The following is a 16,454-nucleotide window of genomic DNA, read 5'->3' on the forward strand; positions in this document are numbered from 1 at the left end:
AATATAATAATATACATAATTAAAGGAAGTATTTTAAATACTTAATTTAATTAGAATTTACAAATTCTACAGTTCAGTGTCAACAAGAGGAAAAAATATTTTAAAATGACAAAATTTTTGCTAAGCACTGCGATTATTGATTTAGCATTTTTTTTGCGCAGTCTCAAACAATGTCAAAAGGATTAAATTTTTATATGTTTTTGTATTTGATATAGGAAAAAGCTAATGAAAGAATAGAAATCACATGAAGAAACATTTATTTTGATTTAAAGCATTACACCAGTTACGGTTTGAAATTAGGTAGTCCTAAGGGGGATAAAATTACAAAACTTCACAATAAAACGAGCACAGTGAGCTCCAAACGGCTGGAAAATACTTTTTTTGTTAAATAAAATTAGCACCACTTGTCAACATTCAGATATATTTATTTTGTTTGATTGGTAGCACATTCATTTGACAACAAAGAGGGAAAAGACAATAATAAGCTGCAGCTCAGTGTGAGTGGGAATGTGGACTAGAGAGAGTCTCTATTTCAGTATCACGTCAAAATCGCCCCTGGAATGTTTGTGCCGTTGTGAGGGGATCTACTCATGGTCTTCTCTCAAGGTCGAGGGGCTTCATCGAACATCGCTGATATCTGCCTTGGAGCCGAAGATGCGCACCAGCTGGCTCTCGTAATCCTCAATGCTCCTCTTCATGATCTGCATGCACGGTCCCAACAGTCGCTCGAACGCTTCAACATCTAAGAAAGCAAGCTTGACGCAGTCTACAGCCACAGCCGTGGCCGCCCTTGGCCGGTGGGTGACCAGGGCAAGTTCTCCGAAGTAGCCGCCCTTCTGGACGCGGTTCACTTCTGCCTCGTTTCCTCCTTCAGCTACTGTGATGCTCACTTCACCCGCCTCGACAAAAAACATGCCGTCGGCGGCGTCTCCCTGCCTGATGATGACCTCCCCAGGGCCAAAACTCCTCGGGACAAGGGCATCGGCCAAATTCATGCGTTCGTACATCTCCAAAGCCTTCAGCATTGGCACAGACTCAATCAAGCTCTCGTACATTTTGCGCTTCCTGAATGCAGACTTGAGCAGGATTCGGCGAAAGGTTTGCCTGTCCATGGCCCAGAGAGAGCCTTCCGAAGCTGCCTGGATTGTGGCCGCCCTCGGCATATTGTACATCAGGGCCAACTCACCAAATGAGCCGCTGCCTTCGTACTTGTACACTTCCTTTGGTTCTGCGTCTCCGTCTGATTTGACAAAGGTCAGGTAGGTGCCCGACTCGATGACGTAAAAGTTGTCGCCATCGTCTCCCTGCTTGATGACATATTCGTTTGGCTGAACTCGACGTTCAAACATGGCATCCAAGACGTCTTGCATTTGCTCCTGGAATTATATTATCGATCAGAGATAACTGTAAGACGCAAAAATGCGCTTATCAGGTAAGACGGCTTAAGAAATTCTTGTTCAGTGATGAAATATAAAAAAAATAACAATTATCTTGCATGAAGCCACATATGAGTCAAACTTGTAAAATCAATATTTAACTAGTTTTACTAAGGATAAATTAAATTAAAATGAGCAATCTGTGTACTCTTTAATTTAAATAAAAAAAATTTTATGAAATGAGGTTAAAGGTCTTTGCACTTTGTAATTTAGCTTACCGGGTCTAATGCTCTGAATAGAAGGATATTTTTAACACTATCGGCAAGACGTTGCCTCTGCTCGTCTGATTTTGGGTAAACAGCCTGAAATCAAATTGAAAATTGTTTGAATAAAATTGGCAAACTTGTCAATATTGTGTGTTCTCCGTACCCGCACCCCTTCCTCTTCATCGTCCTCCTCCGGGTTGTAGGTTTCGGCAAATACTGATTTACGTCTGGTGGAGAATCTGCCCACTGGAGGCTCCACTGCAGACATAATTTCAATTGGAAATTTTTTATCTTATCTATGTGGGGCGCGATTTACCTTCTTCATCCCCAGAGACCAGGGACTCTTCAGGTGACCCGTCGATCTTAATTTGAGTCCGCGAATCTCGCAGCTTGGTAAAGAAGTCGACGCCGAACTGGAGTAAGTCTGGTGGCTGTTCTAGTAGATAGTTGATTGTGAAGTCCAGAAGAACTTCCCTTAGTTGATTCGGGATCGAAAATTTGTCCATTGAGCCGCGATTCATCTTTACTGAATGCAGACCCCGGAATCCAAGATGGCCGGGCTGCTCTCTTACAACCTCTAAAGAGGAGCAAGTGCAACGTTCCGCGCCGTAAACTAGTTTCACGCGGCAATGAAAAATAATGTATTAAAGATATAAATAATTTATCTTCAGCATTCTAAAATTAGATTTTTGAAAACAGTTGTCACGCTAAATTAGCAAATATTTTAAGATTTTTCACAATTTAAAAACCTTTTGGCGGAGGGATTTTGTCAGTAGTGCCACCACAAATACACATTATTGACTATACCTATTGAAAAAGTCAGATTAATTTGAATTCATTTTTCTCCTTTAAAAGCGACCTCGGAATTCCTAAATAAAAGTCGTGACGCGAGCTCACAAAATAAATTCCATATTTTTTTTATTATTCATTCACAGCGTTAAATAATTGTTGGAATATGTAAAGCAGCCAACAAGAGCAAGCAACAAGTGTGTGCAATCAAATTAATTCTCAAGTCTATATTACTAAAAACATAAGGAATTTTTATGAGATCAGCTCAGACTCCTTATTGTAAACGTCCATAATTTTCTCCATGATGGACCACAGCTTGTCCTTCTCCAAATCTTTTGCAAACGGCTGCAAAAATTTAAATATTAGTTATTTTACAAGTTAAAAAAAAAGAGTTAATTATTACCGAGTACCACAAAATGCTTTCGCCCTCATCGACCAATGGCACTTGTGCTCCATAGCACTGCAAGGCAAGGCTGATACAAGCAATTGCAACATGCTGAGGCTTCAGTCCAATAATAGCCGGATTGTGGTGAAAATCTTGCAAAAAGGATGCAGATGCTTTGGAAATTGGCAGTTTTTTCCACTGTTCAGGGTCGAACCAGTCTTCTAAGGTTTTCAAATAGTGGAGCATGTACTGAAATATAATATTAAATAATTAACATTAGAAGTTAAAAGGAACAAAAATGAATTATCAGATTTTTCCAAAACCTTTTGTATTGATTATAATTATTGTGAATTTAAATATGAATAATTGATTTTACCTTGTGTGGGTGAAGCCATAGAATTGAGAATTTGAGCATCCTCATGATGAGCAGCTCGGCTTGAACCAGAGCGTCTCTCATTCTCCAGTAATCATCGTTCAACTCGATGGGCTGACTATCTCTATGAAGGGTGCGATTTGTGACGTTGATAACGTCTCGCACCTTTAGCGGCTCATCGTGGGCTTTGCCAGCCAAAAACAAACACGCCCCAGCAATAAGCTATGATAAATTAATATTAATAATGTAAATAATTTGTTTAATAAAATGCGAACTTACGAAGCAGTCGTATGATTCGTCCGAGGCTTCGGCAAAGAACCTGTGATAGGTAACTGCTGCAGTAGCCACAGTCAACGGCTTTGCGCCTAACTTAAGACCTGGATAATAAAAATTGGTAAGTTTTAAGTCAAGAATACCTAAATTTGTTTCCGAATTAAAACAAAAATTATTATAGCATTTTTACCGCATTCGAAGAGGAATCGCACAGCCAGATAGTGGCTTCTTTCGTTGCGTAAATAGTCGACATTGGCCACCCGCTGCTGCCTCTGCGCCTGCATGACATCGATCACATCCTTCATTATGGCAGCTACCCTTTATCGGGCCAAATTAACGCGAAAATCTTCAAACAAGATGCAGCTTTTGCTATAATTCGCTTACGGATTCAAAATGAAAACAAACTGTTAATTACAAATGCGGACGACAGGGGGCACAGTCGGCCAGATGGGCCAGCCTATGTGCCTCGGGTGGGGGGAGCTGATGATTGAGCGGGATTATAAATATAAAAGACACAATACTCGTAGCAACAAAAAGTAAAAAACGAAAAAAAAAATATATCTTCATATTAGTGGGGTTGGTTGCAAAAACAGATTTTTATTTTATTGATCGTCGTTTTTGAACATTGAATATTTTATTTATTCGTATGGTAGGAATTGGATACACCAAGATTAAAAAAGAGCTATATTTCATTTTAATTATGTACAGAACAGTAGCGATTTAATAGTATCTCATCTTTGGTCTCTCTCACGGCTGCTGCTGCATCAAAAGCTGCTCCAGTTCATCTGCAGACCTTAGCAAAAATGCAGCCGACTCTCTGTAGCCCGTGATCAGCTGCCTGACAGCTGCCATTTCAGCCTGGTTCAGTTTGTGGTTCAGAAGTGGTTTGCTGCTCTTCATACTCAGATCAGTCGGGCCTTCAAAATAAAATATTAAATTAATTTAAATGATTAGAAAAAAAGACGTATTAATTTAATACCATTTGTCGACATCAAGCTGTAAGGTTGGAATGGTGGCCTTTGAAAGGTTGGTGGAGCTCCACTGGGTCGGAATGAAGATTTTGAGGTGGCTGCGTCTTTCGAGTCAGTGGTACTTGTTTCGGCTTTGGCGAAGTGGTCAATGGGTGCAGGTCTCTCATTTGCTGACACGGGCATTGGCTGGCTCACAGGCTCCAGGCCTAGTCTCATTCTTTTGGCATTGTGACTTTCGTTTTCACAGGCTTGCGCCAATATCTGCTCCGCCTGGACTGACGTCAAATGTGCTGGTGTTGGTCTTGCCTGAAAATATGTTTTGAGTTGGTTAATTTTATTCCAAACAAAAAATTCAATTAATAGTTCAAAAAAATGCTTATAACTTACTGTCTCCAAAGAGGCGCCATTTTGGTCTCTTGATCGTTTTGTGCGCCGGCAACTTTTCAGGTATGTGCGAATTCTTTTACGAGCACGCTCTCCAAATTCTGGGAACTGACGAGTGCAAGAGTCTATGATTGCTTGAATTTTCTCTTTAGGTTGTTTTGAAATTGGCACCATTCGGTCCAAATTTTCGTCAACAAAAAGCCTTACAAACATCTGCAATTATATCAAATAATTTTTTTAATTCCTATAAATATCAATTTTTCTTATATTTACATTAAACGCTTTTAGTCTCTCAGGGTCTTGTGAAGGCCCATCTAATTTATCATCCTCTTCTTCGTCGTCTTCGTCCTCCTTATTCCCCGATGATGACGTTTCATCAGCCATCGATGCAGTCTCCTGTGGACTCTGCGATATAGCAATATTTAATACATTGATTGCACAAATGATCATTGAATTATTAATACACTGCACAAAAATTATAATCATTTATTTAAAAAACAATAAAATAAATATTACCTCCTCTCTTAGCTTTGACTTTAAATAGGGAGGCCATCCTTCCTCCTCAGCTTCGTCTAATCTGAGATCACCGTTGCGGCCTGTTTGACAAAAATTTCCTTTAATAAATGTCCAAATTTTGCCTCCTGTGCTAGGATCTTTTGAAAAGCGCAAACCTGACTGATGGTTCCAAGCCAAAAGCATCTTCTTTATTTTTTCTGCTTCTTTGTTATAAGCGCCTGTGGATCGAGGAAAATAGGAAACACATAAAGGCGTGTGTGATAAGGATTGGACAAAAGCCATGCATTTAAGGCAGTAATATAGTTTTGCATTCAAAACGGCGCAAAATTATCCGCCAGGTATATTATATAAATGATATAAATATCAATAAAATTCTTTAACTTGCCTTGATAATCGTCCTCCATTGACTCTGGCTCAGGTGTTCCGAGGTTTTCCTAAAATCAAATTTTAAAGCTTATCAATATAAATAGTTAAAAATCTAACATAAAACTATAACTACATATTCATTCAATTTAACAACTTTTTAAATTTTACTTTTAATTTTTTTAATATATACAGTTGTGATCATAGGAAATAAAAATAATAAATAATTAATTTCATGGTAATTGGCAAAAACGCAGTATTATTAAATATCTAAAATTGTTCCACTAAAAATTTTAAATTTTTCATCAATCCCTTTTTCATGAATTGCCTACATAATTTTGACGGCTCAAACCACTGTTATTTTTTTTTATAAATGTATAAAAGGTTTTCGTTAAAAGGTAATGAGCCAAATGTTAATGAAATAATTTAGGATGGAAAATAATTTTAAAATAGTAGAGGAAAAGTTGCTAGACGAGAGTCTTAAGCGAGAATACAACCCGGTGTGTAAAAGTTAAATGCGCGACGGCTACGGCGCACTGGTGAGAAGTGGGGTTATATGCGAACGGGCTATCAAGCAAGCGTAAATGTTATTATTTTGATTCGCGGTCGCACCCAGTCAATGATATGAAATATAATATTACATTGAAACTATTTTACGCGAAGGTTATTTTGTCCGATTTCAGATATTTTTTCTAATTTTTTTGCTCCATAATTTGCGATAGATTAAAATTATAAATCTTCTGTTTATGACTGAAATATGAAAATAAAAATATTTGCAGCGACTATGTTCTCTATTTCTCCTTAAATAAATTAATATCTGGTGTTTCAGTAGACTTATTTTATTTATTTATTACTATTTTCTTAATACATTGTTACTGTTTTTACTTTTTATTTTATGACTTGAGAAAAAAAATAATAGAAACGACATAGATTTAATTGACAACGTGAATATTTGTCACTTTTATGTACAAATTTAAAATTAAAAATTCTGCATAAATTTCCTCAATGCAGCTTTTTCACTCAAATATTTTATCTTTATGTTATTTTTGCTGCAGCAAGACTTGTTTGAACGTCCATCAGGGTATTTTCCCTCTTTCCCCTACTATTTCTCAGCATTATTTTCGGAAAGTCTTGTTGACACATTACAGGTAGCCAGAAAAATAGGAAGATTGGCCGTGAAATTTCAGGGTGTGCGTATGTACATATATGTATTTTGTTTGTGCGCTCGTGTGTGTGTATTGAAAAAAAGAAAGAGGAAAGCTGCTAGGCGCGCAGGTAGAAAAGCTGAGCCACATACATATATGGGGGTTGGGGTTTTCAATCCCTGACGCCCCTTCTCGCAGGCAGGCGAGCGGGCGGGAGGGTGGACGGGCAGCTACACACACACACTATACACTATAGAGGAACAGACCAAGCTTTGCTCCATACGCACCATGCAATGTGTGGGTATATGTGGTGAGGTAGAGGAGCAGTACATAATATATATACTCACAAATAAATACGCCCCTGCCCCTTACAGCCGACCGTTATTTAACAATAGAATAGGAACCTGCTGCAGGATAATTTGAGTCTCGCTCATAATATTTTACGCTGCAAATACTCAAGTACCATAGTGTGGAAGATATCATAAAAATTACCATCGCAACAGACGTGAACTGTTGATAATTCATAAAGACGCTTTTCTTTAATTTTACACAGGACTGAGTTTTATTATAAGCAATTTTATTTTTTTATTTTTAAGTTAGCAAATTGAGTCTAGAATTCATGTTATTTCAATTGAAGCTCGCTTTTTCCTTGACGAGTTGTGGAATATTGTATTATTTTTTTCATTTTTTACGGTTAATGTTTAAAATTACAGGTATTTCAAAATTAGAAGAAAAAAAATGAAAAATGCAAATAAACCAAATTTTCCAGCAATTATCTAGGAAAAAAATATTTATTTTAAGTAAATATTTCAAATATTTAATAAAACGTGATGTTTTTATAGTAAAATTTCCAACGCTGAAAGTGTAAAGCAAACAAGATAGAGAGTTATGCGGCCGGGCGTACGGATAAACTCGTCTTCTTTTTTCTTTTGTACTTTATTTATCGTTATATTAAAGTAGCTTGTGCAGCGGCTTTTGCAACTGGCCGTGCCGCGTGTGTGTCGTAATGAATGGCAAGGTGAGACGGACTGGTTTTTTCATCACGTACCCAGATAAGGACGTCGCTTAAGAAGCATCTCACCTGTTGTCGTGTCTTTCCTCCGATTAGCCATACGACAACGCGCGCGCGGAAAACAAAGGCAGCTTGCAAATTTATGTCAAATAAGCACGCAGAAGGAGCGAAAAGGTCGGACAGTGGTCGAATAAAATTAATCAGCCTGAGGCGGGAGTGCGAAAAGCGAGTCGTCGTCGCGAGACACACACATGAATAAAGAAAGAGAATGTGTTTTTTAAACTCGTCTTACCTTGGCCCTCCTTTTCGCTGCTGGGTGCGACATGGATGACTCTTTCTGTGAACACAACGCAAGACTGTATGAGATGTGATGCGACCAGAGTTCCGCGTGAGAGTGCGAGGAGTGGAGGGGGACCAGAGAACACCCACTATTGCACCCACTACACCCCAATCGATATGGGAGAGAGAGAGAAAGAGAGATGAGTATATGTGTGGGCTCATCACCAGCACATAGCCGGGCCCAAACCCGTCCGTGATCATGCCTGCAACACACTCTCTTCAGGGACTAAATAATGTAGGACCCTGCGTGTGCAGATGTAGCCCTTCAAAGGGCACGGAGCGGCAGCCTGGCGCTCCCCGTCGGTATACGAGATACAGAAAACAGGTTCTCGCTATCTCTACGACGTGAATTATAAATCAGGAGCGCGCTTGACGGAATTGATACTTAGTTGCACACACACCTGATCTGCTCAATAAATAAATTGATTTACTACAGAAAAGGAACAAAAAAATAAATAAATAATACACTCTAATCTGAAAAAAACATTATATAAACAAATTTAATTTTTTTAATAATTAGGAATAAAAACAATATACACATTATATTTTTGTAAACGTTGTAAAATAACTTTTAAAATTAATAAATAAAACTACTTTCTTACAAATTTATACCTTCAATTAAAATTTAAATCTTTACTGAAATTCAATTCAATGCGTACAACATTCTATCTAATTTCCTCTCTTTCTCTCCTTGGGGTTGGAAGGGAAAAAATATTTATTTTTTATAATTTATTTTTTTCCTTTATTTTTTTGCCGTACCTCCAGGTTGAGGGCCTCGTCATCCGTGAGGCCGAGACTTCTCATGTGCTTCAGGTATGTGGTGGTGATGGGTAGGCTGTAGTCGATCAAGGGAGGCTCCAACCGCCCGGGTGTGGCCGACGTCACGCTCGGATGGGCTGTCACGGGTGCACCCCCCGCCGAGCCACCTGCCGGGCCGGATGGCGTTGCCCCTGGCGCGGGGGCCACCGGTATTATTGGCGGGGGCGACGGCGACCCCGAGTCAGTCATCGAGGGCCTCCTTTGACAGTCGGTGCATTGCAGTAGGAATTTTGTGACGGCCTCCCGAGGCAGGAAAGCGTACGTCTCTGTGATCTGGAATTATATTTCAGGGGCTAGTATATTTTTTGTGCTCTCTCAGCGACGAGCGTGCTGCTGGTCGGTGGGTCGGTCGGGTTGTTCTCTCTCTTGCTCACTCATACTCTCTCTCTCTGGGTATATATTTTTTGCTGTCGAGAAGGGAAGAAGGACTAGAGCTGCTTTTATTCCGAAATAGTGGTGCCTGGAAGGGGGCTTAGAGGGTGCATAACGTGTTTAGATGCCTGCTTTTATAAAGGGGGAGCAGAAGGTGGGTTGGGTTTAAAGGCGGGCGGGCGGGCGGGTGGAGTGGGCGGAAAGCGACCATGAGAGAACCCCATGCAGGCAGGAGCAACCCTCTTCTCCATTACGGCAGGCAGAATTAGTTACTAGAGCAAAAGAACCCACCTCACCCAGACCCTCTCTTATCCACACAGAAATAAAAGGAAATAACTTTCTCTATATACCCTACACATACACCCAGGCCGGGCAGGCGGAGTGAGTGAGAGAGAGAGAGAGAACCCTTGCTGCTGCTGCTGGATCATTTTTTGCGCAAAATATCATATCGCAGCAGTGGACCCGCTTTTGCAGGCCCACTGCGCGCCCGACCGCTCGCTCGCTTTTGGCCAACCGACCCACGGAACGAAACCGGCAGTTTAATTCTCTCGAAAAATTCATTGATAATTCGAAAATGACGCCTAAAGGGGCGAGTGTATTTCCCAGTTAAATTCCAGCTTGTTCGAGGGTGGAACAACAATGCAGATAGGGTTGGGTTGGTTATTCGTGTAAAGCCATACTGCAGTACAGCGGCAGTACATAAGGCAAGGGGGGTTGAGCAGCAGGTCGGGCGGTTTATATTTCCACACTTAATTGAAAATAAGTAAGAAATAGAAATTAATTAATTAATATAAAATAATTATTGTATTAAAAACATATAAATTCATTATATTTTGTTTTGCCTAAAAATATCTCCTTTCGTAACATGAAACGATTTAAAACTTGAAAGGTGGCTGGGTGGATCCTGTTGCTGCAGAGTAACTTTCATTTATGCATTCCAGGATGAGCACGCGGGTTGGGAGGGGTCGAGGTCAAAAGGACGACGGCATGTCTCGCGAAAAAGTCGCCTTGGTGCGGTATGGAGCAGAAGCGGTGGCGGCGGCAGCAGAGGAAGGACGGGCGGCTTTTTGTGGGCTGATGGAGGCTACGTGAGTGAGCTAAAGCCTCTCTCGCTCCTATCTCTCGTGTAAAATCAAAATACAGCGACGGACACACCACCAGCAGCACCAGTTTGCCAGGCCACTTCTCGCCAAAAACGGACAAAATATTATATATATTATATTTGCTCCGCGCTGGGCTCTTTTTTCGCAAAGCTTTTTCATGAAAGCGAACATGGTGGATCAATATATTTTTCATTTTAATATATTTTATTCATTAGAATCTTGCAAAAAATGTGCATTTTTAAGATTAAAAAAAGTTTAAACTTTTCTTTTACAAATCTACATAAAGATTATTAAATAGTAAAGTTATAATTTAAAGTATTAAACAAGAGAATAAAAACGTTTAATTCTTTGAAAAGTTAAATAAATAGGGCACTTTAAATTCCACAAGAAAAGTCGAAGCAAGAAATTTGTCTTCAAGGCAAAGTTTGAGCTTTCTTGTGCGCTGAGTATTGAGAGCGAAAAGTTTCTGCTAATTGGGTTTTGCATGTCGTCGCGACGGCTAACAGGTGGTTTCCCTTGTTACTCATGCGCCCGCGAGTTGTTTTTAAATATTTGATACTCACTGCTCTGTAAGTACGCTTCTGACCAGCGTGCTTTCCTGCGCGGCCTTCCATGTCCACGTGCACGCTGTAGATGATGTCAAAGAAATTCTCGACCACTGCCACCTTTTTGTACTGGTCCTAAAATAAGAAGAAAATTTAATTATTATAGTAGTTTATTTTTCCAAAAATTGTTAAATCAAATTGTTAACATTCAATTGTGGAAAACAATTTATTTGAAAAAAAAGGAATATTTTGACAAAACGGCACCACCACAAGCTAAAATTTTCAAGATCAATAAGACCCCATCCGCCGCAGTAACATTTAAATTACTTTAATTATCCATTGGATTGCAATTTCTGATTAAATAGTATTAATTACTTCCAAAATTAGTACTTCTTTTTATCAAAAATAAAATATTCAACGTCACATGAAGAATTTTAATATATTTGCACATGCTTAGTTAGAATAAATTTTTTAATCTATATGACGCTATATCAGTAATTTTTAGTTTCCCTTTATTTAGAACAGAATTTTATTCCTCCACCCCTCTCCCCGAAATAAAAAGGCATCACAGCTCTAAAAGATTTTTGTTATTTTCTTTTATTGTGACTTTGAAATTTATCATTTAATGCTTATTTTTAATTTTGTTTAGGACTCAATTTTCAAAAATAATATGAATATTTTTAGCCTATCATATAGAACTTTCTAATTTCATTTTAGTGTTGTCAAACCTATTCATTTACAATTATATTTTCATCAAATTTAAAGAAATTTCCATACATTAAAATATTCTTGCTGAACATTATTCTATCTATACTAAATTTGAACAGAGATTTCAAAAACTGATATGATAAATGCAAAAAATATTTTATTTTATAGGATCTAGGTGCAAAAATTTCAGTATGCAATAGTCGCTCTCGTAGTGTCTGCGTGCCTGTGTTAAATGTTGTTTTTTTAACCATCATTGTGGAGTGCCCATTGCTGTTGTGCGCGATGTGCACGTACAAGCGCAAATTTGCGAGGTTCAATCCATTCGCCCGTGGTTTTGGCCCGGGTTGAGCGGCCGAGTAGTTTCAGCGGCCGACCCGGCGGCAGCAGCACGTTCTTCACCCATGCCCACCCATGTAGTCGGCTCCATCTCTGTGGCGTTCAACACAACTCCAGCCACACCAGTTGCATAACTCGCGGGGCGGCAGGCGCACTGGCCGGCGGCTGCGTTTCCAAACATAAATATTAGAGAGACGCGCGGATTTGACACCAGACCAGGCGGCATAATAAAAAAAAGGTAGAAATGACGCAACCTCCTACAGAGTATGCAATGCCGCCGTTCTCCGCTGATAAGTGGGTTGCTATCGCTGGTATTGTACTTAAAAATATATATTGAATTATAATTCAGGGATTCCCAAGAAGACTGATGATAACATGTTGGACACTCAATAAAGTTTGGTGCTTTCAAAGGACACTCAGCTAGGTATGAAGCTGTCCACGTATCAATTAATTTTAGGCCATGCCATTGGAAACAGAGATAGAGCGTCAAAATAAGTCTAATCACAAAATTAGCAACTGATGCTGATGAATTGACGATCTTTAGTTTCATTAAAAAGGACTTCCTGGAATTTAAAAATAAAATAAAATTTTTTGTTTTGATCAAATTTGATTTGATTTAAATTCCAGCGACAGCAACGCTCATAAATAAATAAAATAATTAGTAAAATGCAAGCGAAAGCAACCCGCCTAACAGTGGTGTACGGCGGCGTTGCATACCTTGTAGGAGGTTTCACCGGGACAGATTATTCAAAAATCATCGCCACCTAATAACGAAATGCACGCATCGCGCGTCCGAGAAAGGATCAATAAATATTACGCGCTGGCCCTTTGCTCGTCACACACGCCGCCGACACCAATACCCCGCATTATTATCTCTACTGGCAGAACCGGTTCCATCAGGGCGAAAAGTGACGAGCATCATCTCATTTGCATAATGCGAACTCGGGAAAGAGAAAGAGAAAAGAATCGCTTAAACCCGCAGTGTCAGAATTTTTCCCGGAGAAAATTTGCAATTTTTTGTTCCAGCGATGGTGTCTGCTCGGCTCGGGCCGCTCACTCAGTCAAGAGGAGCTCACGTAACCCGCTCGCCCGCCAGTTTTTTTTTCTTTGCGGCGGCGGCAGTGACGGCGGCAGGTGAGGGGAACAGAGGGGAACTCCGCTCCAGCACCCACACCTGCGGCCCAACGGACGATTTTTTGTCTTGATTTGTTGATTGCGGCTGCCGGTGTCACCGCGCGATCGATCGCCATTCCCAGCCCGGCCTCCGGCCCGTTTGCGGACCGCCAAACGCCATAAAACTCCCCTTGCCGGTTCACCCTCTCACCACGTCGCGAAAAATTAATAACACGTCGGGGCGGCTGTTGCGCCGTTTTGATCCTCGGCTGACGGAGGTGAATTTTGCGGCGCGCCAAATAAAAATATGCACGGGGGCGAGTTTTGCACGGTCGGTATATAAAATAAGCACAAGCAATAAGGGCTCGAACTGGTTTCGGGGGGCGGCCGGCCGGTCAGTCCGCGGTCCACGCTCGCAGCAGCTCATCTTGCAAGATGCAGCGCATGCAGCAGCTCAGCTAACGATGGATTCAGAACAGGTCGGCCCGTACCAGAATTGTGTGGGAATTTTATGCTCCCATTCAGCGCGAGATCGCCGCGGTCGTTATTTTTCTGCATCTTTTGTCGCCGAAAAGCGAACGAACGGAAACCGAAAAGCGGCCGGGATGCTTAATTGCTTGGCCGGAAAGAAAGAAAAAGAAAAGCGGCGGCGGCGGCGAAACGGCGAGCGAACAAGCGAGGCAAGCGAGCGTGTCGAGCAGGCAGGCACCCCGAGAGGGGTTAAAACGGAGCAATCAGTGAGGCGGCGAAAGGCAAAAAACCTAAGGTCATGCAGCGGGCGTTGCAGGGCACACGCGGCGCGGCGGGGGAGAAAACAAACATAAATTGGTCGCTACTGCCGCTGTCTGTTTTCACGCGCGCCAGATTTTTCCGCGCCTCCCACGACAAAGGCGAGGGATGAAAGGGGATGCAATCAGTGAGTCATCTGCGGTCACCTCCCCGCAGTCAATAAGACTCATTATTTCGCGCTGCATTCGAGAATAAATTGTCACAACCGGCGGTCGGCCGCTCTCACTCGGCACCAAAGGGTATCGCGAGAAAATTTATTTGCAGCAGCCGAGTCGCCGACGTGCCTGTGCAATTATAAATAATTGTCGGTTTGCGGCCTCCGCCGCTTTTTGCTGCTCGCGGTGCTGGATTTCGGCGCTCTTGATGCGCTCCTCTGCCGCCACCGTTGCCGCCGGACGTTTGTTATTTATTAATGCTGCAACGGCTCCCTGTGTGTCGTGACAAATTTGTCTCCGTTTCTCCTTTATCGGCACGGTCACTGGACGCGCACTGAGAACCACGATTTTCAAATCAACGTTTCCTTGTTAGCCCACTTTTAAGCTTTTTTTCTTTAATTAATTGAAAATAAAATTACGAATTTTTTTAGAGGCCTTGTGGTTTAAAAGTAGTCCATCATATATCGTCTTTTTCAAATAATTTAAATGACATTATAATTAAATAATAAAAAAAGCTTTAACGGATATAAAGCAAGAATTAGTTTTTTCACTCTATAAACCTCGTTATTAGTAAAAATAAGTGTTAATAAAGAAGAATAATCAAACAAAATAATTTTTTTTTTAAATTTCCACCAGTGCAAAACTTGTTGAGTTGCGCGAAAATCTTAACGGTGTGTGCGCGTGGTATAATAAGCTTTAAAAGGGGCTTAACTTCTAACTAAGTGGCAGTTGTTTCGTTTTAAACAGATATTTACTAAGCTTTAATTCTATGTCAAATCCATGCCCTTTGCTATTATGTGTTAGATTATTATTATTTTTTTAATAGAAAAAAATAGAATTCACATGATTTCCTGCACATTTATAATTAAGTGCACAATATACTAAAATATGAGTGCGCTCGGCACTACCTTACTGACAATGAGTGCAAAAACCGTGCGCTTAATTAATGACTATTCTAATAATAAAGCGAAAAGACTGACAATTAACCCTGTTGCACATAAATATAATATAATTGAGGATTTAAAGATCAATTTATAATCGACTTAAAAGTCACTTAATCGAGTTTTCACTAATTTAAGAAAATTTGCAAAATAAAAGCAAAAAAAAAAATTATTCCAACTGATTTTTTTTTTAATTTAATTAATATTTTTTTAACAAATTAATTTGAATTTTTCCATTATATCAGCTAAAAATTAAAAATAATATAACAAAAAAGTAGTAATCTACATGCACGATATTTTAAAAGTATCAAACTAAAAATTTATATGAACTGGCTTTTCCTTGGTTGAATATTGACTGAACAAGAAAAATTTTGGTAATATTCATCCTTAACTTAATTCATTAATGCTATTTTTTTTTAAATAATATACCTCCAACTTATAATTCACATGTGAGGAAAATTGTAATTTTCTAATGGTACAATGAATTGGGGCTTAAGATCGAAAGCTTTAAATGAAACATTTTAATGTGAATGTTATTATTCTGAAGAGATAAAAAAGAATATCATAAATAAAATAGCAGCCGCGGCATGTGTTCAGTCAGGTCGGAGAAGATGCCATCCGGCATACCAGACACCGCAACCCGTGCCACCTGTGTGGGCGCAAAATGCAATTCGCCACTCACGAATTTAAGCGGATGAAGAGAACCGAGAGGGCCGTAAAAGTGGCGGCGGCGGCGGTGGTCACACACACGCATGCACCACCTGTTCTGCAAGCGGCCTACCTTTTCCGTTCCCGTCGGCACGTACAGCTCGGGCTCGGCCAGTCTGGTCATCCGACTGACAGGGTTAAACCGGGGCTGCTTGGGCGGAGGCTGCCCCGGCGGGGGCCCCACTCGGAAGCCCTTCGCCTTCACCCAGAAGCGGAACTTGGAGTTGTCAGCCGAGTTGGCTTCGTGACCCTGAAGGGTGCGCAGGATGCGCGCATACTTGCGCGCCGTTATGGTCTTGGTCTTGGCCGAGTCGCCGTAGGTGCCGAGCACCCAGGGCTGGAACGCGTCGAACATGTCCCTCATGATGGGGCGGACTACCGACTGTGCCATCACGACCACCGACCGACCGACCCGCGCGCCGCTCTCCCCACCCGGCCGCACCAGGTGCCGCCTAAGTGACTGGAATAATAAGAGAGAGCGACGGCGACGACGACGGGCCTCATTAGCCACCCGGCGGCTCCCAAACAATTCTCTTTCTCTCTCTCTTTCACTCCTCTCGCGTTTATTTCCTCTTCTCCGCTTTTCGCCCTTTTCGCCGCAGAAGCGACAACACAGGCGGCGGTCTGACTGCGCGCTCTTTTATTTTTTGTTTCGCTCCTTCCCTTTCTCTCT

The 16,454-nt window shown here is 40.9% G+C and overlaps 3 protein-coding genes across 6 annotated transcripts; all 3 read right to left on the reverse strand.

Annotated features, from left to right (window-relative positions):
• Nucleotides 1-240: 240 nt before the first annotated feature.
• LOC132197207 (cAMP-dependent protein kinase type II regulatory subunit) lies at nt 241-2,222 on the reverse strand. Its single transcript, XM_059620341.1, has 4 exons — nt 1,959-2,222; nt 1,806-1,900; nt 1,655-1,738; nt 241-1,376 (listed from the first exon to the last, which is right to left on the reverse strand). Exons 1-4 carry the CDS (start codon nt 2,161-2,163, stop codon nt 618-620), a joined length of 1,143 nt encoding a protein of 380 aa, XP_059476324.1. The 5' UTR covers nt 2,164-2,222; the 3' UTR covers nt 241-617.
• A 308-nt stretch (nt 2,223-2,530) lies between these two features.
• LOC132197215 (cyclin-Q) lies at nt 2,531-3,873 on the reverse strand. Its single transcript, XM_059620353.1, has 5 exons — nt 3,653-3,873; nt 3,469-3,566; nt 3,193-3,411; nt 2,835-3,065; nt 2,531-2,776 (listed from the first exon to the last, which is right to left on the reverse strand). The coding sequence occupies exons 1-5, from the start codon at nt 3,765-3,767 to the stop codon at nt 2,684-2,686; spliced, it is 756 nt and encodes a 251-aa protein (XP_059476336.1). The 5' UTR covers nt 3,768-3,873; the 3' UTR covers nt 2,531-2,683.
• Nucleotides 3,874-4,068: 195 nt separating this feature from the next.
• Nucleotides 4,069-16,192, reverse strand: LOC132197187 (nucleolar protein 4). 4 transcript variants are annotated; one of them, XM_059620302.1, is made up of 11 exons: nt 15,855-16,192; nt 11,050-11,166; nt 8,952-9,284; nt 8,146-8,190; nt 5,719-5,767; nt 5,489-5,551; nt 5,334-5,413; nt 5,091-5,222; nt 4,821-5,030; nt 4,442-4,739; nt 4,069-4,379 (listed from the first exon to the last, which is right to left on the reverse strand). In XM_059620302.1, the coding sequence occupies exons 1-11, from the start codon at nt 16,170-16,172 to the stop codon at nt 4,210-4,212; spliced, it is 1,815 nt and encodes a 604-aa protein (XP_059476285.1). In that variant the 5' UTR covers nt 16,173-16,192; the 3' UTR covers nt 4,069-4,209. The 4 variants fall into 4 exon arrangements, with proteins under 4 accessions (XP_059476285.1, XP_059476293.1, XP_059476303.1 ...); XM_059620310.1 differs by lacking the exon at nt 5,489-5,551 and having other exon boundaries at nt 15,855-16,189; XM_059620320.1 differs by lacking the exon at nt 8,952-9,284 and having other exon boundaries at nt 15,855-16,188.
• Nucleotides 16,193-16,454: the final 262 nt, after the last annotated feature.

This window comes from Neocloeon triangulifer, unplaced genomic scaffold (assembly GCF_031216515.1).
Source record: "Neocloeon triangulifer isolate White Clay Creek 2 clone unplaced genomic scaffold, ASM3121651v1 ptg000001l, whole genome shotgun sequence".
NCBI lineage: Eukaryota > Metazoa > Arthropoda > Insecta > Ephemeroptera > Baetidae > Neocloeon > Neocloeon triangulifer.

Bases quoted from the DNA above. Each gene is read 5' to 3' on its own strand.
- LOC132197207 (XM_059620341.1), bottom strand. From the start codon at position 2,163: ATGAATCGCGGCTCAATGGACAAATTTTCGATCCCGAATCAACTAAGG. The intron at 1,901-1,958 runs GTAAATCGCGCC...TTATGTCTGCAG, and splicing joins GGTCTCTGGGGATGAAGAAG to TGGAGCCTCCAGTGGGCAGA. The intron at 1,739-1,805 runs GTACGGAGAACA...ATTTGATTTCAG, and splicing joins ATGAAGAGGAAGGGGTGCGG to GCTGTTTACCCAAAATCAGA.
- LOC132197187 (XM_059620302.1), bottom strand. From the start codon at position 16,172: ATGGCACAGTCGGTAGTCCGCCCCATCATGAGGGACATGTTCGACGCG. The intron at 11,167-15,854 runs GTAGGCCGCTTG...TTCTTATTTTAG, and splicing joins TGCCGACGGGAACGGAAAAG to GACCAGTACAAAAAGGTGGC. The intron at 4,740-4,820 runs GTAAGTTATAAG...ACATATTTTCAG, and splicing joins ATGGCGCCTCTTTGGAGACA to GCAAGACCAACACCAGCACA.
- LOC132197215 (XM_059620353.1), bottom strand. From the start codon at position 3,767: ATGAAGGATGTGATCGATGTCATGCAGGCGCAGAGGCAGCAGCGGGTG. The intron at 3,567-3,652 runs GTAAAAATGCTA...TTTATTATCCAG, and splicing joins GCGATTCCTCTTCGAATGCG to GTCTTAAGTTAGGCGCAAAG. The intron at 3,412-3,468 runs GTAAGTTCGCAT...AATTTATCATAG, and splicing joins ACGAATCATACGACTGCTTC to CTTATTGCTGGGGCGTGTTT.